At 41.5% G+C, this 27,177-nt stretch overlaps 1 protein-coding gene across 1 annotated transcript in view; it reads right to left on the bottom strand.

Annotated features, from left to right (window-relative positions):
* Positions 1-27,139, bottom strand: part of SASS6 (SAS-6 centriolar assembly protein) — a 29,864-nt gene extending 2,725 nt beyond the window's left edge. Inside the window, exons 1-15 of the mRNA XM_077825037.1 lie at positions 27,072-27,139; positions 22,555-22,615; positions 20,890-20,969; positions 19,776-19,880; positions 18,967-19,138; positions 16,594-16,671; positions 15,314-15,433; positions 15,000-15,191; positions 14,533-14,727; positions 11,190-11,279; positions 10,917-11,096; positions 9,715-9,796; positions 7,281-7,414; positions 5,332-5,457; positions 2,853-2,947 (exon numbers count right to left, since the gene is read on the bottom strand). Coding sequence (XP_077681163.1) covers positions 2,853-2,947; positions 5,332-5,457; positions 7,281-7,414; positions 9,715-9,796; positions 10,917-11,096; positions 11,190-11,279; positions 14,533-14,727; positions 15,000-15,191; positions 15,314-15,433; positions 16,594-16,671; positions 18,967-19,138; positions 19,776-19,880; positions 20,890-20,969; positions 22,555-22,615; positions 27,072-27,139 — 1,778 coding nt within the window. The remainder of the gene's footprint in view (positions 1-2,852; positions 2,948-5,331; positions 5,458-7,280; positions 7,415-9,714; positions 9,797-10,916; positions 11,097-11,189; positions 11,280-14,532; positions 14,728-14,999; positions 15,192-15,313; positions 15,434-16,593; positions 16,672-18,966; positions 19,139-19,775; positions 19,881-20,889; positions 20,970-22,554; positions 22,616-27,071) is intronic.
* Between the last annotated feature and the right edge of the window lie 38 nt (positions 27,140-27,177).

The following is a 27,177-nucleotide window of genomic DNA, read 5'->3' as shown; positions in this document are numbered from 1 at the left end:
GCAGTAAAGCTCACTAGTAATATACTTAGGGCCTAAAATAAAGGCCCTTCAAAGAGATTAAGACCGACTGAAGCAGCAGCAACTTGTAAGACATCTCAAATACTTGTATTCACCATACTAACATCAATGCAGGTGCTGAAACAATAATAATGTAATGGTTACTTACCTTGCAGTAACTGTGGTACTTTGAGATATTTTAATCCATGGTGCATACCACTGTAGGTGTACACATGCCTGAGGCATGCAAGACTGTAATTTGAACAGCAGTGTCTGTTGGGATCATGCCTGTAGCCAGCATATATGCCCTCAGATGGGGGTACAAATGGCAGGGCGGCCACAACACTCCCTCCAGTTTCTCACTAATCCAGAATCTCACCTAGAGGAGACTCCAAAGGAGCAAGAACGTAGGGTGTTTGTGGGAGCTATTCAGACAAAACATATAAGAACCACAGTTACTGCCAACTAAGTAACGGTTCTTTCTTCAATTATTTGTCCATGTGGATCCCATTCTAAGTCACTGGCCATAAGCACCTCATGTGGAAGGAGGGAATGAGTAGTCCTAGCTCACTCACTAAACAATGCCTTTCCCAATTTGGCATCTTATGTCAAAGCCAGGTCCAGGCACAGTGTTTGGCATCTCGATGAGAAACAGTATAATAAGGGAGGGGGATGAACCATGAGGGACTGAAATTCACTCTCCCACCTGGCTTATGTAATGGCCACCAAAAAAGCAATCTGAGACTAAGGTAGTGAAGAGAACATTCAGAGGCGTTTAAAGGGGGACTTCATGAGGATATTTAGATCCCAAGAGATAGATGGATGCCTGGAAATATGTTTGGTTCGGTGTTCCAATCTATTTTACCTTGCAGGCAGCACCAAGCTTTGGTGCCAAGCTGATTTCTGGCAGTTGTGGATGGCCTGTTGGACTGTGTCAGATCTCTTACTGGTACTGGTCTTAAGAGTTGCATTCTGGCTCACAGAAGTGCTGACTGACTGGGATTCAGAGGTGGAAGGTCCTATGTTGGAGCCTGATACCTGCTCTTCTGGGTCTGAAGTGCCCCTCAGACTGCTCCAGAAGTAGTAATTTTAGCCAACTGACCCTGGATTTTCTCCATCTTGACAAGAAAAGCCAGCAGACAGCACAGCTGTCAAACAAGGGGCTTCTGCTTAAACTGAACAAACAATGGCTATACGTCTGTGTCTGCAGGGAATGAGTCCATTGCACAATGTACAGGGAGTTCAAGCCTGAGGGCTTTGAATCCACTATGACAGCAATGGCGGTGATGCAAACTGCCAAGCAGTAAGAGGGATGGATGGGACTGCTCTGCGCTCAGATGGGGAAAGCACGAGGACATAATGAGTGCCAGGCATAGCTCCAATGGACACTGCTGTTCAAAGATTCTGATTTTGCATGCATGGATACCGAGTGTGGGATCTAAATGGACAATTATGCAATGTTACTTTTATGTAGTACTACATAAAATGTGTTGACATTTTATTTTAATAACTTTTATATAGATTAATATTCCAGCCCTGTCTACACAGCAAACTGTTTTTGTAATCAGTCTGACACTCATCCAACCCAGTTACAAACGTGACAGTTTCTGCACGGCAGTGTTTTCCACCTCAAAACCACATGACAACCAGGTTTGTTCATCCACATTTATAACAGTGCCAAGAGTTCTTTGGATCAGTGCTTTCTTAGAAAATTTGGGCAGCTATCTCAGTGACTCAGAAGATGAAAGAATTCCCAGAGGGCACAGACACAGAGCAATGCATTCTGGGATATCCCCCCCCAGAGCAGTGGAAAGCTGGAAAGGAGAGCCAACTGAGATAGAAGATTCAGTTAGAGGAGGTCCTATCTACACCACAAAAACAGTTTACAAAATTTGTTTCAGGAAGACATATTTGCCAGTCTAAGACTTTAGTGCTATAACTGGGATTAACCATGTAATTAACTAGTTAAATGCAGTTAAAATATGTAGTGCAGCCAGAACTTAATGTTTTCACTTACTCATCCCACTAGGCCTACCTCCTTCATTGTAGGATTTCTAAAACCACCCACTATTTGTACACTCCAGCACCACCCTGGTAAACTGGAATAAAGAAACCAGACTTCATCTGCAAATGGAATTACTAGTCACATCACTTTAAGCAATAGGCTCTGAATGCCATCACTAGCCAGACTTGCTAGGGCAGTCAGCATTTCAACAAATGAACATTCATTGTCCTCACTCTACTTTTCAGGTCACTATGACATCCATTTCCAGAGTAGCTGGCCCCCATTAAGCTGATGCTCCCACATACCAATATCACCGCTATTGTGGACCTCCACTAAAGAACAGAATTGTCACAATACAGGGTCAGGTACAGCCATATTTAAAGTCATTAGTGCTATCTGACAAAGTTTGGTTTCTGTAGTGTATCCCAAGAGAGCTGAATAATGAAAAAATTAGACTACTTTAAAAAGGAACTGACACGGACTTTTTTTGGGGGGTGGGGAGGGAGGGAGATAGGTAAATCTGCAAACAAGACAATTTAATATTTCACTATAAATGAAATATGGCTTCTTCAGAATTATTCATAAAACAAAAAAAACTACTTCCAAAGACACTTGGACAGAGGACCACATTTTCAAAAGTAGCCTCTAAAATTACAGGTTTATTTTGTGAGTGCAAGTCTGTGCATGCTCACTGGAACATAACAATACAATGTGTATTCACAAACTTGGGTATAAAAAAAAAAACTTTTGAAAAAAAAAAATGTCCAACAATTTTAGAAAGGCTGGGCTGAGTTCTCTGAGAATTGGACCTCAAAATAATATCTATGGGCACAATCATCATGATACTCACTTTTCTTTATTTGTTGAATGACCAGTTGCAATAGGAAATCCTGGCTGAATGTCTGAACTTCTATTAGTTTTTGAAAGCTGCACGTTAAACTGAACCTGCCAAAAGATCAAAGGTTTCACACATTCAACAGTTTGGATCCAGATATGATTATGCACCAAGAAAATGTATAGACTAAGGACTTTTGTCAGACTGAGCACTTCAGGGCAATAAGGTTCCACACCATGTTTAGCAAATGCTTAACAAATAAAATAGTATAGATATAAACCAAAGAAGCAATTCAGTTGACAAATCTGCTGTGTATAAATAGGATAGCACAGGGTGAATTACTGATACATAGCAACATGGTTTGTTATCCAATATAAACAGGAAATAGTTCCTGCTTCTCAATTATTTAAGTTATGTTAAATTTAAGATTATGGGTAGAGCAGCAGCTTACAGCCCACTAATATAGTGCTGACTGATATCTGATTGAAGTCAGTTATGCCAAAGTAAAGCTGATATTTGCCAAGAAAGCCTTTGTTTAAAGTTTTGGTGTCTTTAGTATTCGGTGTTTTTTTCTGAAACATCAGGTTTGATTGTTTTTAGTAAGGTAAGTCTTTTGCGGAGTGTAATAGGGCAGTCTGCCACTTTAAGAGCATGGGGCCAAGCTAGCCCTGTTCATTAAACTGATCCAGCTGAGCAGGAGAAAGGTGTTCTCCCAAAAAGAGGCTCAGCAGAATTCATTTTTTAAAAAAGGTCATTGGATAACAATTGTTCATTTAAAGCTTTCTTTTTTTCAATGTAATACATTTAAATTTTCAAAGTATGGGGGAATCAGACAATTATTTAATGACAACACATGCTGAGACTCAACACATTAAAGCTTTATAACCACACACAGATATACAAAGTAAATATCCTTGAATCCAACAAACGTCTCAAGCAGCATTTTTCTTACTTTGCTGATCTGTAAATTTTGATTATTATTGATGGAAATATATTTTTGGGTGGCTTTGTGCGTGTATGGTGAAATTGACATTTACTGATGAAAATCTCATCTTTCTGAGCCTATCCATAAAGAGCAGCAGGAAGAGGCTGCAGAGAGCAGAAAGTTTTGCAGGTCCTCTCCGGGAATAGGAAGACAGGCCAGAAGCCAGGAGGCCTGGATAGCAGAAGGAGATGCTGGAAACACTCAAGGAAACACCTCTTTGGCCACTCTCATGTACAAGGGCAGGGAGCAGAGATCGAATCCAGGAGGGACACAGGACTTTTATTAAGCCCAAGGTGGGCAGACATTGTTTGCATTATTGCTTGGTTGGAGCCTTTGAACTCTAGGAAGGGACTCCACAGTTAAATCTGAGAGCCCTCTAGTCTGAAGGACAGTAGAGCCTGGAGTGTAAGGCGGCAGCAAAGCCCAACCCTTTTGAGTTACGGTATTGAACTTTAGTTTGTGATTCGAGGTGCCCCTATTAATATATTACTCCATGACATGGGTGTCATTAGTAAAGCTACAGTTTTGTCACAGACCAAAGACCTCCATGACTTCAGCCTGCGGTGGCTGGGAACTGCAGAGTCCCACCACCCTGGAGGTGGCAGGGGGACCCCCCCGCAACTCCAAGTCCCCACGGGTGATGGGGGTCCCTGGAGCTCCCAGCCAGCCCCCCACAACTGCTTCCCATTTTGTCATGGAAATTTTTAGTAGAAGTCAGGGACAGGTCATGGGCTTCCATAAATTTTTCTTTATTGCCCATGACCTGTCTGTGACTTTTACTAAAAATAGCCGTGACAAAATCTTAGCCTTAGTTATTAGCTAAGACAGTGTTGGAGAAGTATACTTGAGGAGCCCTGAGAAGAGGAATCAACGAGTGGGATGCCTGCAAGGCCACACCCATGCCATCGGGATACTCTGAAATAGTGATGCTATGGCACTGAGCTATAGTAATTTCAATCCCAAATTGTATAGAATATATGAAGTGTTTAGTGTACTACAAACTACTTCTGTAAGGAATAAAGAACACGAAGATATACAGACAACTGAAAAGGGAACCTTGCTGACTTTGAGAACTTCTTTCTCACTAGTTTACAGTAGGACGTTTACTATAATCAAATAGAAATTAGGGAAGTTACATTTGGGAGACAGTATGGTATATTAGACTGAAAACCAGAGGTAACTGCCAGGAATTCTCGTGTTCTAGGTTTAAACACTACAACTAATTTGCTGTGTAGCTTTTGTTCAAAGGAGAATTCATGACAAGGTGGAAAATACCTTACAGGAGAGTCATGAAATTAGGGTTTGTAAACTGTTGAAAATGCCAAATATTATTACCACTAAAATAATTTAGTGTTTATAGCCAAATTCTTGCTGTCACTTAACATAAAAACCATATCACATAGCATACTGTGTTAATAATTTTTGGAAATATCCAATTAAGTCAAACTGTTCAGAAATATATGATTAGAAATGTTTGTCTTGAGCACAGAAGTAAAAATAAATGCCTGCCTTTGGTCCTGAAACCTGCTGGTTGGCACTTTTCACAGGTGCTGTTTCTGGAAAGTTTTGGAAAGCACATACTGGAGAGATGGGGTAACTGATTCCTGAGCTAGTAAAACGGAGTCTGTTGTCAAGCTGTAAGAGAGAAAAATAAAAATGTAGAAAGAGGAGGAAACAGCAGTGCAACAGTAGAAAATCAAAATCTATGTATGCATCTCTAGTTCCAGCATCTCTAGTTTTCTTTTTAATAGTGGTTCACTTTAAGTAGAAACCAGACATTCAAGATCACTAAACTGGGACTCAGGAGACCTGGGTTTTCTTCCTAGCTCTGCCACTGGTCTGCTGGGTGTCCTCAGGAAGGGCATTTCACCTCTTAGTATCTAAGTTTCCCCAACTGTAAAATGAGGATAAGGAGACAGACCTCCTTTGTAAAGAATGTAGAGAACCACTGATGAAAAGCGCTATATAAGAGCTAGGCATTAGTATTCTTGCTGGGTAATCATGCCTGGCAGGCTTCAATGAGCATTTCATTTCACTGAGCCCAGATGTAAAAATTTAAAACTGACCTTTGTAGTCACAAAATATTACCACAAATTAATGTTTATACATTATAGTGACTAAAGTACAGGGAAGAAATTGGTTTACATTCTTAAAAGGAATACTTGCAGAAAGTGAATGGATACTAGACAAGGTAAGCATTATTTTACTAGCACTTTTCCCTCTAACAACAAACCACAAGATTTGACTAATATACTCTTGACTATACTCTTATTACAAGTGTATGTAAGTCACACAAGACTGTGCATCAAAGAGAAAATGTAGCAATGCAAACAAGTTGGTTTTTTTGTTGTGTTTTGTTTTTTTCTTTTTTAAGATTAAATGGCTGCAGATCTACAGGCCTTAGTTACTGGAAGGGGAACAGAACAATAGAGAAGTAAAACCTGCTAGCCGAGGTAAAATGGGCATGTGCTAGATATGTTGAATCAAAAAAAAACAACCAACCAAATAAACACTGACTGATAGATTTGAGAACTCCTTGAAAGCATTGTACCACACATCTTAAGAGCCAGCAGGCCTACTTTAATTTGGTCTCTTTAAACAAGAGCATTTTATAAGAATTTTTTACTCCTCATTTCCCTTGTGCTCTTTAAAATACCTCACTAGCCCTAAGTTAAAAAGTTATGTTCATGTAAAAATTAATGACTATCTGGAACATTTGTTAGTAACCATTTCTAGAAGTATGAAGATGTCTAAGAGCAAGACACCCACACTTTTTCTTATGCAATTTCTATTAGTGTTGTAATCGTTTTTCTGTGTGTTGGCAGATTTTTAAATTCTAATTTCATGTTAAATTCAAAAGTGAAAGGGACATTCTGCATGTAGTTTTATATATATATATGTTTTACCAGATTAGCAGAAGCTCTAGGTCCTCCAGGCAGAGGAAAAATACCTGTACATCCCCTTCCACCAGGTAAATAACTCTTAGTTACATAAAGAGCAACCCAGAATACTTTATGACCTTTGCTTGGTGGCATGTCTAGCATGTGTTATATAGCCTATCTTTCTATTCGCATACAATTTCTGGTGTTTGGTGTAAGTGCGGTGTAATGGACTGTTTGAGCAGGACATTCTTGACTCATTTTAGAGAAGGATCTTAAGAATATTAGACGTGTAGATGCATGCACATTTTAGCATATGCTATTTCACTAGCCCCAACGCATTGTACAAATTTGTGCATTTTAACAGTTTATATCGCTTATTCAAGACAATGAGAATTTAGGAAGTTCTTATTTATGATACTAGTAACTTTGTTGCATCCATTAACAGTGCACAACATGATGAGAAAAATTCAAATACCAAAGCATTTCTCCTAGGTACGGTAAGCACTTCACTTGGCATGTATCTTTATTCTAAAAATGTACAGAAAGTACAAAGTTTTATAAATTTGGATAGCTTACCATATTGTGAGGTGAAGTGCCAGTTTTAATAGTGCCATTGCTTGAATGTATAAGTGGAATGGTAGACGTTCCCAGTATCTCTTGCTTTCTTGCCATCTGAATTTCATTCAGTTGCTTATTTAACCATGTGATTACTATATAGAAAAAGGAGTAAAGCTCTAATTTTCAAGCATTTCGTTTTCCATCCCTTTTATTAGTACTGTAAATCTAACAAACTACGTCAAGAAATCATGTGAATGATTTTATTTCATGTTATATTAGTGTTATATTCGCCCCCTCCGCCCCCGCAAAGTCCTATCTCTCAAACATAACAGGCCTGATTAACTTTCCCCTTCAACCATCTACTGCTAAAAATGGCTTAAAAAAAAAATCAGGTTCCTTAAAGAGCATAGTCATCTTTTAAATGTCCATTATTATAACCTATTACTTAATTTTTCATAGAACAGCAATAGAGTATTAATTAGAACCCACAACTATAGGGAAGTAATCATGCAATAATTAGAGACCCCGTAGCTGGATTTAAGTTCATTGAGTTCAATATGCTTTGGATTATGCCCCATAAAGAGTAAGAGATCTACAAACATACATAACTTTAAGCATGTAAGCTTTCCCACGGACTTCAATGAAATTCTTTACCTACTTAAAGTTAAGCATGTGTATTAGTAGGATGCACAACTGGAGCCTATATTTTCAAAGCATCAATTTGTAACTTATCTGTGCAATTCTTGTTTTAACTCGTGGTCATGTAGCTTAAATTTAGAATCGCATGTACACTTTCTCAAATTCTAAAATGTAACACTTAGAAAGTTGTAAGGGAAATTCTGTTTTATGTGAAGAACCACACCAAACAAATTAGGGCTACTATAATACACTGGAAACCTGAACTGAACGGTTACTAAATTGTTTGATCCTTGTGGGCTGTGGGGTGGCGGGAGCGGAGGGGAACAGCAGGAAATCACAAGTATGCCATGATAGAAATGAGCAATCTTTCTAGCTTCACGATGAAATAAAATGTTTTTAATACAAAATTTTACTCCTGAGGGCATTCTGTGCCAAAAATTAAAAATTCTGCATACAATATTTTAAAATTCTGCAAATTTTATTTGTCAAATAAATGTGGAGACTCCAGCATGGCATTGGCAAGCACAAGCCACTGGCTGGAAAGAGGTGGGAGATCACTGTGCAGCTCCCACCAAGGACACGGACTCAGTGATGAGGCTGCACCCAACCCTGACACAGCACAAGGACAGGGCCTTCCCCAGAAAAACCCCAGGGCCCTGCCACTCTCTGCCAGGTACACCAGGTGTGGGGCAGACAGGCTCAGCAAAGCAGGATCCAAGTTTGGAGGGGCTTAGTGGGAGGGAATCCAGGTGTGGGTTGAGAGAGTTGTGTGAGGGGCAATCTGGGTGCAGGCAGCTCAGTAAGGGATCCGAGTGGGAAGGGGGATCTGGATGCACAGGGGCTTGTTAGGGGGTTCTGGGTACAATGGTCATGGGACTCTACAGGAGGATCCAGGTGCAGGTGGTTCATCGGGGTGATGAACAGTGATCCCCTCCCCCTGCAGCTGAGGAGCAATGGGTGCAGGAAGCGTGGAGGGAAAGTGGGAAGGAGTTTGTAGAGCTTCCTGCAGCCAGGGGAGAAATCTGGGGGTGGGTCTGACATGGCCCCAGATACTGTGAAGAATCATAGAATATCAGGGTTGGAAGGGACCCCAGAAGGTCATCTAGTCCAACCCCCTGCTCGAAGCAGGACCAATTCCCAGTTAAATCATCCCAGCCAGGGCTTTGTCAAGCCTGACCTTAAAAACCTCTAAGGAAGGAGATTTCACCACCTCCCTAGGTAACGCATTCCAGTGTTTCACCACCCTCATAGTGAAAAAGTTTTTCCTAATATCCAATCTAAACCTCCCCCGCTGCAACTTGAGATCATTACTCCTCGTTCTGTCATCTGCTACCATTGAGAACAGTCTAGAGCCATCCTCTTTGGAACCCCCTTTCAGGTAGTTGAAAGCAGCTATCAAATCCCCCCTCATTCTTCTCTTCTGCAGACTAAACAATCCCAGCTCCCTCAGCCTCTCCTCATAAGTCATGTGTTCTAGACCCCTAATCATTTTTGTTGATTAGGAGGAAGAGGAAGTCCTGTCCTCCCCAGCCCAGGTGGGACTAGCAGCTGAGCCTGGCGCAGGGTCTTCTCCAGTCCTGCCCCCTGCCCCACAGTGATTCACCCCTCTGCTGGCTGCCCTGGGCACCCAAAACATAGTGCTGGGGAGGGGTCACATGACCACTCTTGTGGCTTCCCCATCAGTCATTTTTCTGCGAGGAAGCAAAGAAATCTGAGGGGATCAAATTCTGTGCATGTGCAGTGGTGAAGAATTCCCCTACGTGTAACAAAAACAAGGAGAGAGAGACCTAAAGAAGGAATCCAGTAAACCTACCATTTTCATTGGTTTTTAGCAGTTGCTTGCTTTCTTCCAGTTTTTGTACTGTAGTTTCTAACTGTTCTTGCAACTTGCATACCTGAAATATTTCCATACTAATTATGTCAAGCATAATCAAGAAATATCAATGATTAAAAACTGAAGAAAACAGTGGAAATAAATATCAAGGATTTGGAAGTACAGTTGATCTTATCTTTCAGTGTTGCTTTGATTTAGATTCACAATTAATCGTAGTACAAAAGGGGTGTGATTACACAATGAAAAGATCCTTATTTTCTTGGCATTGATTTCAAGGCAAAAAAGTGTCAGTTGGCACTGGGCAACTATTTATGCCTTTGAAAAATCTCTCTCAGCTTTTGCCTGTTTCTGCCCTTCAGAAGTATGTTGATTCATAGCTCTGTACACTCCGTTGCATTCACTGAACGTTTTGTACTCTGTAAATTCTAGCCCTATACAAATACAGTATCCTCTCTCTATTTGTATTTAAAGAGGTAACAAGGTAAAGAGTTTTCATTGTAGGAGTTAGCTTTTGTTAAAAGGTTTGCTAACCCTAATAGTAACTGAAATCTGAGATGGCCCTGAACTCCTGCTGTCTTTGCTGGAAGTTCTGTCCAGATATGAAGTTTGCAGTTCCAAACCACATTCATGAAGTGTTTTAAACATGCAAGAAAACCAGAAACTGAACTGACCAGTATGTTTTCATTCTTGGAACTGAATAAAATACCAAATGCAAATAAAGCATAAAGCCTAAAAACAGTGGGCAAAACTTTTTTTTTTTTTTAAATCTTTCATATTTTATCTAAGTAATACAAGAAAATCTCCCTCTTAAAAAAAAAACAATTATTTTTTAATTTGAATGTCTCTTTAGGTAAAAAGCATATTGATCCAAACAATTAAGTTTATAATTATTTTAGCTATTTTTATTGGACTTCCCAATTTGTCAAATTTAGTGCGGTTACTAAAATTTGAGAGTTTTGCTTCAACTGGGCTCTCTATTCCCTCTATGCTTTTATCAACCAGAAAAATACACTACACTAACATTTGCCAGAATTCTGTTTCAATAAACCATTTCATAAGTGGGTAAAGTCATTCAGTTTTACAGACAGCAATTCAAGGCTAATCCTGCAAACACTTAAACGCATGCTTAATTTAAAGCACATACATAAATGGTTACAGCTTAAGATAATGCATTAAGTTACCTCTTGCTCTTTTACTCGAAGAGATTGTCCAGTCTCCTGAAGTTCCCTTTGCTCTTTCTGTAGTTTCTCTTCTTTTTCAGCCAAGAGTTTTTCTTGCTGAATTGTTACTGTATTTTTCAATTTCAATTTACTCATTAGCGTTTTCAAATCTCCTTGTAACTTCTTGATAATTTCATTAGCCTATTAAACAAGAATCATTTCTAAATTAAACAACAATGCATAAAATTAAATGAAGAAATCCCATGATTAGGACAATTTCATGTTTAAACAAACCTTAAGAAGTTCAGCCGATAATGATTTTATTGTTGCTTCAAGTTTTCCTACATGAACTTGTTTCTTCTCTGTATTTTCTTCCAGTATCACCTTAAAAAAATCAAAAGGTTTTCCATTAGCAAGGTTTTGTGCTTCTTAAAAAAAAAAAAAAAAAAAAAAAGCACAATACTTAAATCTGATTTAGATCAAGCTCGTTAAAATTTGCATTAGACGGGAGAGGGTTTACTCCCCCTGTGCAGTCACTGTAGTTGTTCGAGATGTGGTCCCTATGGACCAGGGGTCTCAAACACATGGCCCGCAGAGTTATTTCCTGCAACCCGCCTTAGGCGCCAACTCCACCAGCAGCCAAGCTCCCCCTCACCCCCCGCTCTCCCCTGAGCGCACCGCATCCCCGCTTCTCCACCTACCTCCCAGCGCTTCCTGCCAACAAAACAGCTGTTTGGCAGCGCTTAGGACTTTCCAGGAGGGAGGGGGAGCAGCAGGGACGCGGGCGCTCAGGGGAGGAGATGGAGAAGAGGCGGGGATTTGGGGAAGGGGGCAGAGACTTTGGGGAAGGGGTTGGAATGGGGGCTGGGAATGGGTGGGAAGAGGCAGGGCCTCATGGACTAGATGAGCAGTCTGAGGTATGAAGTTCAGCATGTATGATTCTTTGCTGTGAGTAGTTGGGAAGAATGTTTGTTAAAAAAGTGGCAACGTATTTTGTATGAATAGTTACTTTAAAAAAAGTTCCTGCCATTACATCTATGTTGACAGACTGTTAGTGTAGATCATCATTGTTACTGACCACATAGGGAATAGTTACAGGTATTTAAATTTTATTAAAACCCCTCTTCGCATTACCGTTTAAAAAAAGTTAATACATTGACTTTTAATAGCATACTACAGTACTCTTCATTTTTTTCATTTTTGACTATATTTTTGTATCATTGTATGAAATGGTTTCAGTGATGCGGCCCTCGGGCCAATGTACTAGTCCTCATGGGGCCCTCGTGGTGATTTGAGTTTGGAATCCCTGCTAAGGACGCTCCACTTCAGGTGGGCATGCACCTTCAAATTGGAGATTTTAGCTAGCAGTGCCTGTTTGACCCATGCATGCACTCTGCAACATGGCTAAATAGATCTGTGCAGGTGACCCACCCTCAATTCCTTCTCTACCACAAAGATCCACAGCAGAGAAATCCGAAGCAGAGGGCAAGGACGTGGAGTACTGAAGCACCCATAGGAGGGCATCTCAAAGAACTAGTTACTGAACAGGGTGAGTAACCACTCCTTCTTTAAATAGTGTCCCTATGGGTCCTCCACTTCAGGTGACTACCAACCAAATTCTGGTTCAGGTTTCCCCTCCTCACTATCAGAGGAGTATTTTTCTGGAGACTGCTAGGGAAATGGAACATATTTGAGAGATACCCTCAAACTCCATCCCAATAGCATGAGCACTCGTGGATGCCCCCACCTATACCCCATGGGCCCACTCAATTGCTGTACTGGGATCAATTGGTGACATATTGCCAAAAATTCTCTAGGACCCCTGGTATCACTCATTGCCATGATAAGGCTAAACAATCCTTCCCATCCTCTCTTGAAGCCCTGAACCACAAGGAGAGACTTTTGAGGAGCAGAAGGTGAAAGCAGAGAACAAGGTCACCCTACTAACAACATCTCCTCTTCATCCCCAGATAAAGTAGTTATGATTCCTTCACCACTGCAGGTTGATGACTTCAAACAGCACCAGTAGAAAAAGGTGGTGACTGTCGGTACTGGGTGAATGTCTGGAGACTCAGAGGTCCTCAGTACCAAACAAAGGGGAGTCAGGCATCTCTGTCACTGTGAGGTGCTGTGAAAATTTAACCTCCTGCAGTATCGACATGGCAGTCAGTACTGAGGCTGCAGCCTGAGCAGAGGTGATTCTGGTAGATGGAGCAAATGACACTGTAGGCTTTATGCACTCCAAGGAACGACCATTAGATGATAGTCTGGTCTTCTGCAGTACTGAAATGGAAGGTTCCAAGAACCTGGCTGATTCTTTGAGTACTAACTTAGAAGAGACAGTCTTCTTCTCCTTGTCAGCTCAATCTCCTGATAGTACCAATGATGTGCTGGAACCTTTAGATTCTTTGGTTTTAGTGGTGGTCACAGTACCTGAGGAACCTGCAGTCTTGTGGGTACCGAGTCAGGAACCAACAGGCGCAAAAGTAGTTGTCTCAATCGGCGACCAGTGCTTCTTTGAAGTAGATTCTCTATCTGTGGAACCCGAGCTCCTTTTCCTAGAGTCTTTTTGAGAGGATTCTTGAGTTTTCCCCTCTTAGAAGCTCTAAGGGAGTGTTACGCCAAAGTGGTTGAAGAGCTCAACTTGCTTGGAGACCAATGTATGAAGGAGGTCTCCTAGCCTGTTTCAGAAACTAGACAGACAGCTCTCCATCATGAGGCAGTGCAATTTAATCTCCAGGTTCTTTCTGGCTCTTGATTTTCATGCCAGGCAAAAATTACACTTCTGGGGGACGTGTGACTTCTCAAGGTAATGGATGCACTGGGAGTGCCCATCGCTCACCAGGATAGCCTGCCGGCATGAAAGTCAATCTGTAAAACCTGAAGAGCTGGGCACACCCTCTCAGCAACCTAAAGTTCCCTGCAGGGAACAAAACCCTGAAAGGACGTCAATAAATAATAATAATAATTAATTATTATTATTATTACTACTACTACCATCATCTACTATCACTACAACTAGTTAGCTATGTAAAACTATTTGGAAAAAGAAAACCTACTTGAAATAAGCTCAACTCGGACACTTCACCCTGATATTCTATGATACTTCTGAGGCTCCATCTTAGCCCAAGGCAGCTGAGAAAAAACTGAAGGCAGTCTGCCCATGCAGCTCTATACAGACACGGTACAGAGCATGAGTCAGAGTAGAATGCATGTAAGGGCCAAACGGGAACTGCTACCTAAAATTTCTGATAGAAGATGCAATGGGGCACATGCACAGTTGAAGTGGAGCACCCATAGGGACGCTACTAGAAGAACCACCTCACTAATTTTCACATCACTAATCCAGTTTTTAAACAGAAAAATTCAGTCTCATATGTCAGCAAAATCTAATAGTAAGAGATGAATATATTTTGTAAAAGTAGTGTATATTTACTGTTGGACTACAAAGTACTATAATTGTAACTGTAATTGTAATTGTATTTTGCAATGCTGTAACCTTAATTCTTTAAATCATGGTTGATCATCTATTTGCCAGTTCACAAAATCGGATAATCCACAATTGCCCAGTTGTGAACAGCAATTAAGCATGGTTCTACACTACTTTAGAAACAGTATATTTAGAAACTAACAGAACCTTTTGTTCTTGTGTTGCATCTAATACTTCTTTTGTCCTAATAATTAGCTGGTCCTTATCTTTGATCTCTTGTTCCAAAACAGCAACTCGTGTTTGTAGCTGATTAATGTGTTTCTCTTTTTCATGGCATTCAGCATCCAGAGTAGTATTCTCCCGACGCAACGACAGCACTTCTTGCTTTGCTCTCTGGCACTCCTAGAATGTTTGGAAAAAATATTTTCAAAACAAAAAACAAAACAAAAACACTGCAATACCTTAAGTTTGAATAACCATATCTAACTCTTATCAAGGATATCAATAAGACAATAGAAATAGGTAATAAAAATAAATACTTCAGAACCTGAAGTATGGATTCCCACAACCTGAACATTTGCTGTATTTTCACAGATTGCACTGTATATCGTGTGAGTGTATTGTGTTATCCCTATACAAATATAGATTTGAAAATAAAAATGAACATTCCATACATCATCTATCCCAGAGAGTTTTGCTTTAAGTTCTCTAATTGTGGAGTCTCCTTTGTATCTCCTTTCTGTTAGGTCCTTGTTGGCAATCTCTAGTTCTGACAGTCGATTCTGTAGCTGTTGGATACTTTTCTGATGCAAGCTTTCCAGTTCCTTTTTCTGTTGTTCATGTTGTTGTTGGTACTGAGTCTGCACCTGTAATGAAAAAAGAAGTTGGAAAACAAAGGAAGAAGTGCTTCAGTGAAACTAACCTTAAACTAAGAAACTACTAAATGTGTACCTATATTTTTGGTTTGTTTTTCCTTCAGTTCTCATACCTGGAGAGCTTTCTCCTTCTCATTGGTCAATTCCTGAGTGTGCTTATTTGTTAGCGTTGTTGTATGTGACGTCCATTCACTTCTCAACTTATCTAATTCCCGGCTCTTTTCTGACAAGCTCTGTGTTTGTTGAGACAGCATAAAGAATCTTGAAAAATGTATCATATTATACTGAACAATACTTTGCACTATATTGTGATTTTCATCCAAGGATCTCATAGTGCTTTACAGAACTAACTGAATCCTCACACCACCCAGTGACATACATCTCAGCTTTACAGATGGGAAACAGAGGGTCATCAAACAATGACAGAGCTGGTAAAAGAATCATAATTCCCAACCTTATGCCCTAACCACAGCATGGTACTCTCTCCTATCAAGTGGAAGAAAGAGTGGACACACTCAGCCACGCCACAGCGCTGTAAATACCAACTTTTCAGTATGAAAAATATACTACTTGGTAGCATTTTTCTTTTAAATTTGCAACAACAGAAGTGTACAGCAGTTCCAATTCTATAAAAAGTTAGATAATGTGTTTTTAAAATGTCAACTGTCTGACAAGTCCACAGAAGGGGGAAAAAGGAACATTAAGGCTCTCTCTCTCTTTAGTGACCAAAGTTCAGTCTGTATTTTTACCGTATGACCCACAGCCGTCATCCTCTAAAAAAGAAGTGAAACCGCAACAGGGCCCACCATCTATCTTAAATAGAATTTTACAACATAAATAGCCACAATTTTAATAAATTTTTTCTTTGCTTCATACAGAACACAAAGTAAAGAGTTCCAAAATATCTTCATTGTGTGACATTTCAATGTAGAGACAGTCTTGTGAACTACTTATTCTCATATTTCTGAGCACATAATATTCCTATGGCAACCACAGCAAGTGCTTGCAGGGAAAAGTAAAGTGTTTTTAGTTGTCTTTAGTATGATGTTTTGACCTTTCTTCAGAACGGTTCATCACACTGGCTACTTTTGAACTTCACTTCACCTCCTTCTGCCCTGCCAAAATTGGTTGTTTCTCAACACCATGTAACCAGCCAGACATCTATGGGTCACCAGCAGTAAATACTCCACAGGCCAAAAAATTCAAAATAAATGCACACATATAAGATTAGATATGAAACAAGAAAAGATAATATTTTACAAAGTGTTCTATAAACTGGACCCTACTGAAATTCTACAATTAGTAATATACCTTTACATGTGGTACGCTATACAGAAAATTCAGAAGACTGAACACATATTATACCAAAGGCAGGAAGGCATAAGTCAATTACCTGCTGTGTGTAGCTCAGCTGTCTGGTAAGGTCATCTTCAGTTTTTTTAAACTTTTGTTCCAATAATGACTTTTCTTCCTACATATAATTGACATTTTTAATCTATACAATCTTATTTTCCAATTTAGAAACATTATTTAGCATCTATATTCCATTATTTCTACATGTAAAGTCCAAAAATACATGTCCATTATGCCAGTAACAAAGTCTTACCAAGACAGCCTAAATACTAAGTTGTATATTTTCATGAATCCTAAAATAAAAACCTTTTTTCAATTGTAAAAAAGTAATTCAGTACAAATGCAGACAATTCTGAATCAAGTTTTCCCCAAAATTTCCCCAAGAAAATAGGATCTTCACACTTTAAACTATTGTTTGTAAAGTAGTTGCATTAATGCCTAGATGAGGGGTTCTCAACTGGGAGTCGCAAGGTTATTACGGGAGGATCGAAAGCTGCCCGCCCCCATGCATGCAGGGGCTCCGGCTGCCAGCCAGGTGCCCAGCTCTAAAGGCAGCACTGCCCCCAGCTCTATGTGCAGAATTAATTTTGATATGTGCACCACTATGGAGGGGATATGTGGCTGGGGCCAGGGGTTCAGAGTGTGGGAGGGGGCTCAGGGCGGGGACAGAGGGTTGAGGTACGGGGGTAAGGGCTCTGGCTGGGGGTGCGGGCTCTGGGGTGGGGCTGGGGATGAGGGATTTGGGATGCAGGAGGGGGTGCAGGCTCTGGGAGGGAGTTTGGGTGTGGGAAGGGGCTCAGGGTTGGGAATGCGGGCTCTGGGGTGGGGTTGGGGGATGAGGGTTTTGGGGTACAGGCTTTCCTGGGCTGCAGCGGAGAAAGAGGACTCCCCCCAGCCCTCTCCCTGCCCACGGCAGCTCCAAGGCTGGGGCCGGGGAACAGTCACCTCTCCCTGCTGTGTGCCTGCGTGGCCCTTGATAGCCTGCTGCACAGCCACACAGCTTAGACAGAACTTAGACCCTGACCTAGATGTTATGGGGATAATCTTTGTGAACCTTTTCTTTTAAAAACAGTTTATGTTACAGAGGCAGTTTACATTTACATTGCACTAAAATAAAAAGGAGACAAAAATTACATGTGAAGAAATTAGTGAGATCTGGACTGTAGGCTGAAGATTTTTCAAACTCTGAGATCATTGTTCATTTCATAACATTATTTAAACCTGATATGCTACCAAGCACATCAACATCATTTTCCAATCTATAAATGGCAAATGAAACCCCACTGAATTAAAGAAGGCTCTGTACTTACGCATGGGTATGCACGTGTAGATCCAACAGCAGGATCAAAATCCTTAACTTTCAAGTATTTCACTCTTGCATTTGTATAGCGGGTCAGCACAAAGCCATGAAGCAGCCAATACTGAGAGGCTCACTTAACTCAACAATTGCATTACCACATTCATCAAATATCCAAAGTGTCTAATTTCTGCCAATTCAGATTATCAGATTTTGTTTTAAAATTAGGGCCATTATTAATTGCAGTTAACTCAAGAGATTAACACAAAACAAATTAACTATATTTAAAAATAGTAGTGATTAACTAAAGTTTTAATCGCACTGTTAAACAATAACAAATACCAATTTAAATTTATTATAAATATTTTTGGATGTTTTTCTGCATTTTCAAATACACTGAACAAAAGAAATAGTGTTTTTCAATTCACCTCATACAAGTACGGTAGTGCTAGCTCTATCATTTTTGTTTTTTCATAACTGCACTCAAAAACAAAACAAATGTGAAACTCAGTCCTACTTCTTATTCAGCCAAACAAGTTTGTTTTCATTTACGGGAGATAATGCTGCCTGCTTCTTGTTTACAATGTCACCTGAAAGTAAAAACAGGCATTCGCATGGCACTATTGTAGCTGGCATTGCAAGGTATTTATGTGCCAGATATGCTAAACATTCGTATGCCCCTTCATGCTTTGACTTGTAGATTGCACTCTCTTTTTTACAGTGCAAATATTTGTAATCAAAAATAATATAAAGTAAGCACGGTACACTTTGTATTGTGTTGCAATTGAAAATAATTATTAGAAAATGTAGAAAAACATCCAAAAGTATTCGTAATAAATTTAGATTGGTATTGTATCAATAGTGTGATTAATCGTGACTTTTTTTAAATCTCGCAATTAATTGTGATCTTTTTATCATTTGATAGCTCTATTTTAAATATACACGCGCCTCAGAGAGAGAGTGTATTGATTTAATTACAATATGTACCTATATAACTATGTGCAAAGCCACAACATGAACTAAAATTAACAACAAAAAAATTAAAATAAAAGCCACAATGTTAAGTGTTTGGAGGATCACGACCTAATTACGAATATTACAAATCTATCATCTTACCTTAATACATTTCAAACAGATTGCTAAAAACTTCTTTATATCTGCATCATTTCCTGGCAGGAATTTTAGTGAGAGATGTGTCAAATGTTTAAATGGGTTTGTCTCCACTACATTTAAAAAAGCAGGTGCGTGATCTAAAACAGATGCTGAAGAAACTAATTGCAGCAAAAACCTTAAAAAAACAAACAAAATAGAACCACATTTAATACATAACATCTCTGTTTACAAACTATCTGTAAGTTCCAGGCTTTTTTTCACTTTACAAAATAATAATCATTAAGGCACTTATCACACAACTGGATCTGTATAGTTCCAGAAGCCCCACCTGCTTGGATACAGTTGCAGGATCAGGGCCGAAATCTTTACCAAATTAATGTTATGTTAATATAAAAGGGAATCCGATAGAAAAACAGTATCTTCACATACATATCATATAATGCTCGGACCAAAAAGATTCCTGTATGCATAATAAATAAAAAAGCCAGTGGATTTGTAGTCTTCGCTTTTTCTGAGATTTTATAAAAGTTATAAAACTCATGTTACATTTGAAATTGCAAATAAAAAACCTCTAAAGATGCATGCACTTTAAAAGAACTTTGTAAAAATAAAACACGTTGCATACGGGGTAACATTTTCAAAGGCACTAAAGTGAAAATTCTCATTTTCAAAAGTGATTTAGGCACTTGAAGCCTAAATCCCATTGACTTTCCTTGGTCTTATATTGCTTCTTGGAGTGCCTGGCCTATTGTGTGTTTTGTTTAAGAAATGTTTTTTAAAAGTTGGTAACGTGGTACCAAAATGTTATTTACCTTGGGGTATCTTTGTTTTGTTCCTGAATGCACTGCTGAAGTAGATCTATAAATCTTTGTGGAAAAGCAGAGAAATCTACCAGAAGACCCTGCTGGCATTTTAAACTATATAAAGAAAGAGGGGAAAGTACAAGTTACATTCCTATCAAATATTTTCATTTGCACTACGTAAATAAATATTTTACTAATTAATTCATTAAAAGTTTAACACCTATCATTTCAATTTTTAATCCAGAGTACAAAAGAAACACTATCAAGTAGCTAATCACAAGAGGTGTGGTGTTTTTATTTTGAATGTTTTGCAAATTATCTTTCACTAAACAAAATTATGTGGGAACAAATATGTATCTTTCAAATTATAATCTTCTTTGAGAACACTATATTGTACAGGGTTAACAAATACTTGGATAGATGTACTAAATAGGAGCCTTAACAATGCAAACTCTTTGGAGGCAGGAACTTTCTTTTATTGTGTGTATGTACATTAAGCCTAGCATAATGGAGCAGATATGATTGTGACCTTTGGAACTACTGTAATACAAATAAGTTTGGGGCTTTATTTCTCCTTTTTGACTGCCACTACATATTGATCGGAGATTTTCATTGAGCTGTCCACATTGAGATCTTTTTCCTGAGTGATTTCTATTAAATTGAGACCCAACAATGTGATGATACAAAATATATCTTTAATTGAATGGCCCAATTCTGTAAACCGTTGCTCATAGAAATAATCCTTTTGAGGGTATTCCAACTGAAATCCTTGCGAAATGTTCACAAACACCCAGAAAAGGTTTTAGAGGTACAAAAATAGTAGGCAGTGTAATCTAGTGGATATGGCACCGGACTGAAACTTAGGAAACCAGGGTTCCATCATTGCCCTATATGACTTTGGACAAGTCACTTCACCTCTCTATGCCTCAGTTTTCCCATCTATACCTGGAGGAGAATGACACTATCTTCCTCGATAGAGCACTAAGCAATCTATGGCAGAAAAACACAGTAAGAGCCAAGGTCTATTTGATTGTCAAGCAGAACTTTTTAAAATTAAAAAATATCCATTCTTTACTACCATTTCTTAATGTTTCATAAACAGCACATTAACTTGACATCTTACCTTTGAAAATCTTCCTCAGATATAACAAGGTTATAAAGGAAAAAGGGGTCAGTATCATCAGTCAACTGGACAACTAAGTCCTAAAAATAAATATTTTTAAAGATTATTTTAAACATTATAAACTAGTTATATTAATATATTCAGACAGTACCCAAAAATATTTTAACTTTCTATAGCAAATAAGAGACACCTATGACCACTAATAAGAGGGAAAAGGAACATCAGTTATATTGCATTTTAGGGCAATTTCTATTTTAAATATTACAAAAGAAAAAAAACTACCTCCCACAAAGAGACTGTAATCTTAAAGCAAGGCCGCGTTAACTTCCAGCAGAGAAGATTTCCAAAGCAAAGGTATTTATTGGACTATATTTGACTGTTCCAAGTACGAATGATAAAAATGGACTGCATTAAAAACAGAACAGAAATCAATGAATGGTAACTACAGAAAGGCCAACTAGCATGCTGCAGCTCTTAGAGGCATAGCACAGAACTCACAGTCCTGAGGGAGAAGGGGTTATGAGGACTTTTTTCTTTTGCAGACCCCTAAAAAATTTCAAATGGTGGTGGGGATCTCTTTGAAAATTTTGAATGGAGGTGCAGATTCCTTTGGAAATCTATTGTCTGTGCATATAGTTGAATTCTGTTCTGTCAGTTTTTAGTCTAAGTCTTTCATGGACCGCTTAGACATAGTCCGCAGACCCCCAGCAGTCTGCGGACCACAGGTTGAGAACCACTGCTTTAAACCACCTTTGCATCCTCAATTTTGGGCTGCTCGCGCCCTCAGAATAGGTTACATAGCCCTGGGGGCCGGTCTCTAAGATATGGCAGCTTGTCCCTCATGCCTATGTGCAGCAGTACAACCCAGAATCTCCACAGCAAGACATTCTGCAGCCTTACCACCTACATGAGGACCTGCAAGGCAGCCCTCAGAAGATAGCATGTGACAGCTGTCTTCCTCAATTCCTGCACTGTGGGAATTCTCCCCAAGTTTGGACCAGGGCTTTAAAAGTCCCTTTACATTGCTGTGGCCCTTTTACCCAGCATAATGGGCTGGTAAAAGGGCGAGATTCTCACCCCGAGATTTTTTTTTTTTTTAGCACATCCAAGATGTTTAGAAACAACATTATGAGGCCTTTGTCTTGCAATAGGCAGAATGATGCTATGATGATGGGCTACATATGTTCAAAATATCTAGCGCAGCTATCTATAAAATTACAATGTATTACATTCACCATATCATGAAGAAGTGCTTGTTTTAATTAAATAGAAAAGGGAATTTTGTGACATTCAGACATCTTTAAAATCAACAGTTTAGAATTCTAAGTTAAGAGTCAGACATAATGAAGATGGGTCAGTGCTGGAAAAAAAAACAACACTGTTGCTACCCATGGGCTCTCTAAACTGTTGTGGTTATCAACCCTCAGACACATCATATGTTACTAAGAACTATGAAACCATAAAACTGAGATAAAGGGCTAATAAGGCAAGGAAAAAAACTAAACCAACACGTGCCAACAAACCTGAATACTAATAAACACCAGATTTTTCAGACTCTAACCTGCTCAATGACAAATGTAGTAAAAGTTCATGTTGCTTTCTCTTTACACATCAGGAAGAAGACATTTAAAATACTTAAGGAGGAGCAAAGAAAAGACCACACACCTTTTTATGAACAGGATTCGATGTTGATTGTAGCTCAATCCTCACTCGAACATTTATCCTCCTATGTAACAAAATATGCAACTATCATCAAATCAAGAACTTGTCCTTCAAACAATTTAAATAAATAAAAATAATGTAGCTTAAAAGGAAAATTTAGATCAAATGTCAAGAAAGCATTCCTAACAACGAGGCCTAAAAGATCATAAAATACCACCCCAAGTGAAATATTGGAAGCACTGTAACTTTATTATAGGTGGAGCTGGTAGCAACATCTATAATTAAGGTTACCCAATACTTCACATTATAACACCCTGTTTTCAATTGCTTATAACTTTGCCTGACTTCAAGGATTCAGGCTGAAATTTCCCACACTGAACACCTGCCTAAAGACTGATTTTTTTAATTTTTTTTTTTTTTTAATAGTTTCAGCAAAAATGTAGCAGTCATTTTCAAGTATGAGATTGGGGGAAAGTATATTGGTTTGCTCATATTAAAAAAATTCTTACACCAAGTGCATTGAGAAGTTTTAGTGTGTCCATTCTTTGGAGCAAGGGCTTGAAATGTGACAGAGATGTACCTTTTGCCATACCTTTGAAAAACTACCCCAAATTGACCAAGTTATAAGTCTCTGAAAAATTTCAGTTTGTACATGCTCAGAGACTTGTTAAGAGTCTCCAAAGTTGCCATACACAATGTGCTGGACTTTCTTTGCAATTGCTGTGGGTCCCAGTGGTAACAGGCACAAGAACAGAGAGGAGGAAGACTCAGATGTTTCCAGTACTCCCCATACTGGTGCACAGGCAGCATGGAGAAGGAAGCTGCCTCACTCAAATGCAGAGGGGACTAGAGCTGGACCACAGTGGGGCAGCGGAAGTAATAGTCTGGGACAGAGAGCTGTAGGGTTGCCAACTTTCTAATTGCACAAAACTGAACACCCTTCCCCGCCCCCACTCACTCCATCCCCCCTTCCCTCTGTCATTTGCTCTCCCACACCCTCACTCACTTTCACCGGGCTGGGGCAGGAGGGTGGGGTGCAGAAGGGGGTGAGTGGTCTGGCTGGGGTGCAGGCTCTACGGTAGAGCCAGGGATGAGTGGTTTGGGGTACAGGAGGGGGCTCTGGCCAAGAGGTTTGGCATGTGGGAGGGGGCTCAGGACTGGGGCAGAGGATTGGGGTTCAGGAGGGGGTGTGATCTCCATCTGGGGGTGTGGGGTTGGGTTGAGGATGAGGGGTTTGGGTTGCAAGGTGGTTCAGGGCAGCAGCTGAAGTTCAGGAGGGGATGTGAGGGCTCTGGGAGGGGGCTCAGGGCTAAGTTGAGGGAAGGGGTGAGAGGTGTGGACTCCAGCCAGGCAGCACTTACCCCAGGCAGCTCCCAGAATTGGCCCGCATATCCGGCTCCTAGGTAGAGGCATGGCCAGGCGATTGTGCACGCTCCACCAGCCCCAAGGCACAGCTCCCACTTCTCCCATTGGCCACAGTTCCCGGCCAATGGGAGCTGCAGAGCCAGCATTCAGGGCAGGGGCAGTGCATGGAGCCGCAGTGGCCACCCCTGCGTCTAGGAGCTGGATATGCCGGCCGTTTCCAGGAACCGCACAGAGCCAGAGCACACAGGGAGCTTGCCTTAGCCCACTGCGCAGCCAACTGGACTTTTAACATCCCGGTCAGCGGTGCTGACGAGAGCTGCCAGGGTTCCTTTTCAACTGGGCGTTTTGGTCAGAAACCGGACACCTGGCAACCCTAGGAGCTGGGAATGTGTGAGGAGAGGGGAACTTGAGATTAGAGGAGGTACTTGGGGGAATGTGAGTTTGGGACAAGGAGACTGGCATGAGGACTCCAGGCAGGGAGACTGGGAGTCAGGATAGGGGAAAGACTAAGACTGGCTAGGAGCTGGAGGAGGGAAAGCCAAGGAGCTACAGTAGTGAGGATGGGCCAGGAAGAAAACCCTGGGACAGAGACAGGTTGGAGGGGAGGGACACAGGCAGAAGGGTCAGCAAACTTTTTGGCCTGAGGGCCACATCGGGTTTCCAAAATTGTATGGAGGGCTGGTTAGGGGAGACTGTGTCTCCCCAAACAGCCAGGCATGGCCCAGCCCCCGCCTCCTGATGGCTCCCCCCGGACTCCTGCCCCATCCAACCCCCCCCCCCCCCGTCTCCTGATGGCCCCACGGGACTCCTACCCCATCCACCACTCCCTGCTCCCTGTCCCCTGACCACCCCCAGACCCCCCACCCCTGACTGCCCCCTGCCGCCCCATCCAACCCCCCTTCTCCTTCCCGACTGCCCCCCCAGATCCCTGCCCCATCCAACCCCCCTGTTCCTCGCCCTCTGACCGCCCCGACCCCATCCACACCCCCAGCCCCCTTACTATCACCCCCAACTCCCCTGCCCTCTATCCAACCCCCCCACTCCCTGCCCTCTTACCACACTGCCTGGAGCACCAATGGCTGGCAACACTACAGCCGTGCCACCCAGAGCACCAGGTCAGGTCACAGCTCTGCAACTGCGCTGCCCAGAGCATTGCGCCGGTGGCGCACTGAGGCTGCGGGGGAAGGGCCACAAAGGGGGAGGAGCCAGGGGCTAGCTTCCCAGGCCAGGAGCTCAGGGGCCAGGCAGGAAGGTCCCGTGGGCTGGATGTGGCCCACGGGCCGTAGTTTGCCCACCTCTGGTCTATGACCACTAGAGTATACTCTTCTCTAGAACCTGGATGGAACTCAAGATTCCTGAGTCTCAGCATTCTTCTGCTGTTACCAAATATCTATGAAACCCACTGGCAAAGTGTCTATCATTCACCCTCTCATGGCTGTTCCACATGGAGTATAACAACCTACTACTTCTATAAGTTACTACTGTTAGACTAAGTGAAACAAGACTGTAATGTGAATCTATAGTTTCTAACCCTGCTGATGAACCATATGGGTGTAAATGTGATTTCATGTCATGAAATTTCTGCTTTCAAGTTGTTGTTTTTAACTTAGGAAATTACATACAAAAATATATATTCTCTAGACTGGGCCTAAGTTTCTGAAATTGACTATATTTCAAATTGACAGCATTTCCTTAAGGTTGAAGCTTTAGCCTGACTTTTCCAAACACCATCAGCCAAACCCATTATTTGGGAACTCACTTACTACATCCTACAAGGTAAGTGCTAGTTAATGGATTTGGTTCCCAACCAGTGCATTCAGAGACCTCTGGTTGGGGAGGCCTGAGAAAGAGGTTCCTGGATTTTAGGATGGAAAAGCTCTGGGGAGAATAAATTCCTTCATCACCTCCTCATTCCCCAGGTACCACTGTGCATGGAAACTGAGAAAAACAGGTTTCAGAGTGGTAGCCCTGTTAGTCTGTATCAGCAAAAAGAATGAGGAGTACTTGTGGCACCTTAAAGACTAACATTTATTTGGGCATAAGCTTTCATGGGCTAAACCCACTTCATTAGATGCATGCAGTGAAAAGTACTGTCGTTTCCACAGCATGCATCGGATGAAGTGGGTTTAGCCCACGAAAGATTATGCCCAAATAAATCTGTTTGTCTCTAAGGTGCCACAAGTACTCCTTGTTCTTTTCGAGAAAAACAGCTAATACTATCTTATCACAACACTTCAGCTAGGAGCTTTAAGTAGTTGTTCTGGTTTGAGTGGAATGGTGATCATTCCAAAAGTACAAGGGGATGATTCTCGAGAGAATATGGTTCTCGAGAGAATATGTGATCTCCATCTGGGGGTGTGGGGTTGGGTTGAGGATGAGCTTGCAGAGGATCTGTCTACAAAAGTGGTTTTCAACCTGTGATCCATGGACCCCTGGGGGTCTGCAAACTATGTCTAAGATTTCCAAAGAGGTCAGCACCTCCATTTGAAATTTTTTAGGAGTCTGCAAATGAGAAAGGGTTGAAAACCACAGATCTAGAGTTAAGAAGAATAGTTTACAGCAGATCTGCTCTGGGCTTCCGATTGTAAACGCCTTAAACGTCTGCAAGCCAAGCACTCAGCAGCACACACTGGGACATCCTGGAAATGCCAATGCAGCAGCAGTGCGCGGTCCGACAGCGATCAGACGGGATTGCCCAGGCTGCGCTGTTTATGTATGTCCGAGAGAATCCATGGCAATCCCGGAAACTCCCCGCGCACTGAGCCCCTGGGTGGTGATGAGCTCCTGGCCCTGCTGCAGGCCATGGATAAACCCGCAGAGAGCCAGGATTTCCCCGGGACTGTGCGACAGTGCCCGGGCTGCAGAGAAACGCTGCAGGGCTCTCCCTGCCCCTAGCGGCGGGCGCTGTTTGCGGAGCCCAACCAGGGTACCCTCAGCTGCTCTGCGCCCCTTGACGGGTCCCTAGAGGCCGGGGGGGGGCTCGAGCAGCCTCAAGGCCAGAGGCCGCCCATGTTACAGAGATGGGCTGAACGCTCAGCCCCGCCAGCCTCTCACCCCAGCCCAAGGCGGCTGGCTGCAGGGGGCTGCTCCAGGGTCCCGCAGGGCCGAGCCCCAGCCCAGTACAGAAGGCCACGCTCCCCCGGGCCGGCTCTCACCTGTCCTCGCAGCCCTGGCACTTCACCTGCACCGGCACCAACCGGCCGAACAGACTCTCCGCCGCCATCTTGCGCTTTGACTTTGGCGCTCGGCTGCCGCGGGGGG

The sequence above is a fragment of the Eretmochelys imbricata genome, chromosome 8 (genome assembly GCF_965152235.1).
Source record: "Eretmochelys imbricata isolate rEreImb1 chromosome 8, rEreImb1.hap1, whole genome shotgun sequence".
Classification (NCBI taxonomy): domain Eukaryota; kingdom Metazoa; phylum Chordata; order Testudines; family Cheloniidae; genus Eretmochelys; species Eretmochelys imbricata.
The sequence above is the reverse complement of the archived record's forward strand: the minus strand, read 5'-3'. Positions and strand labels throughout refer to the sequence as shown.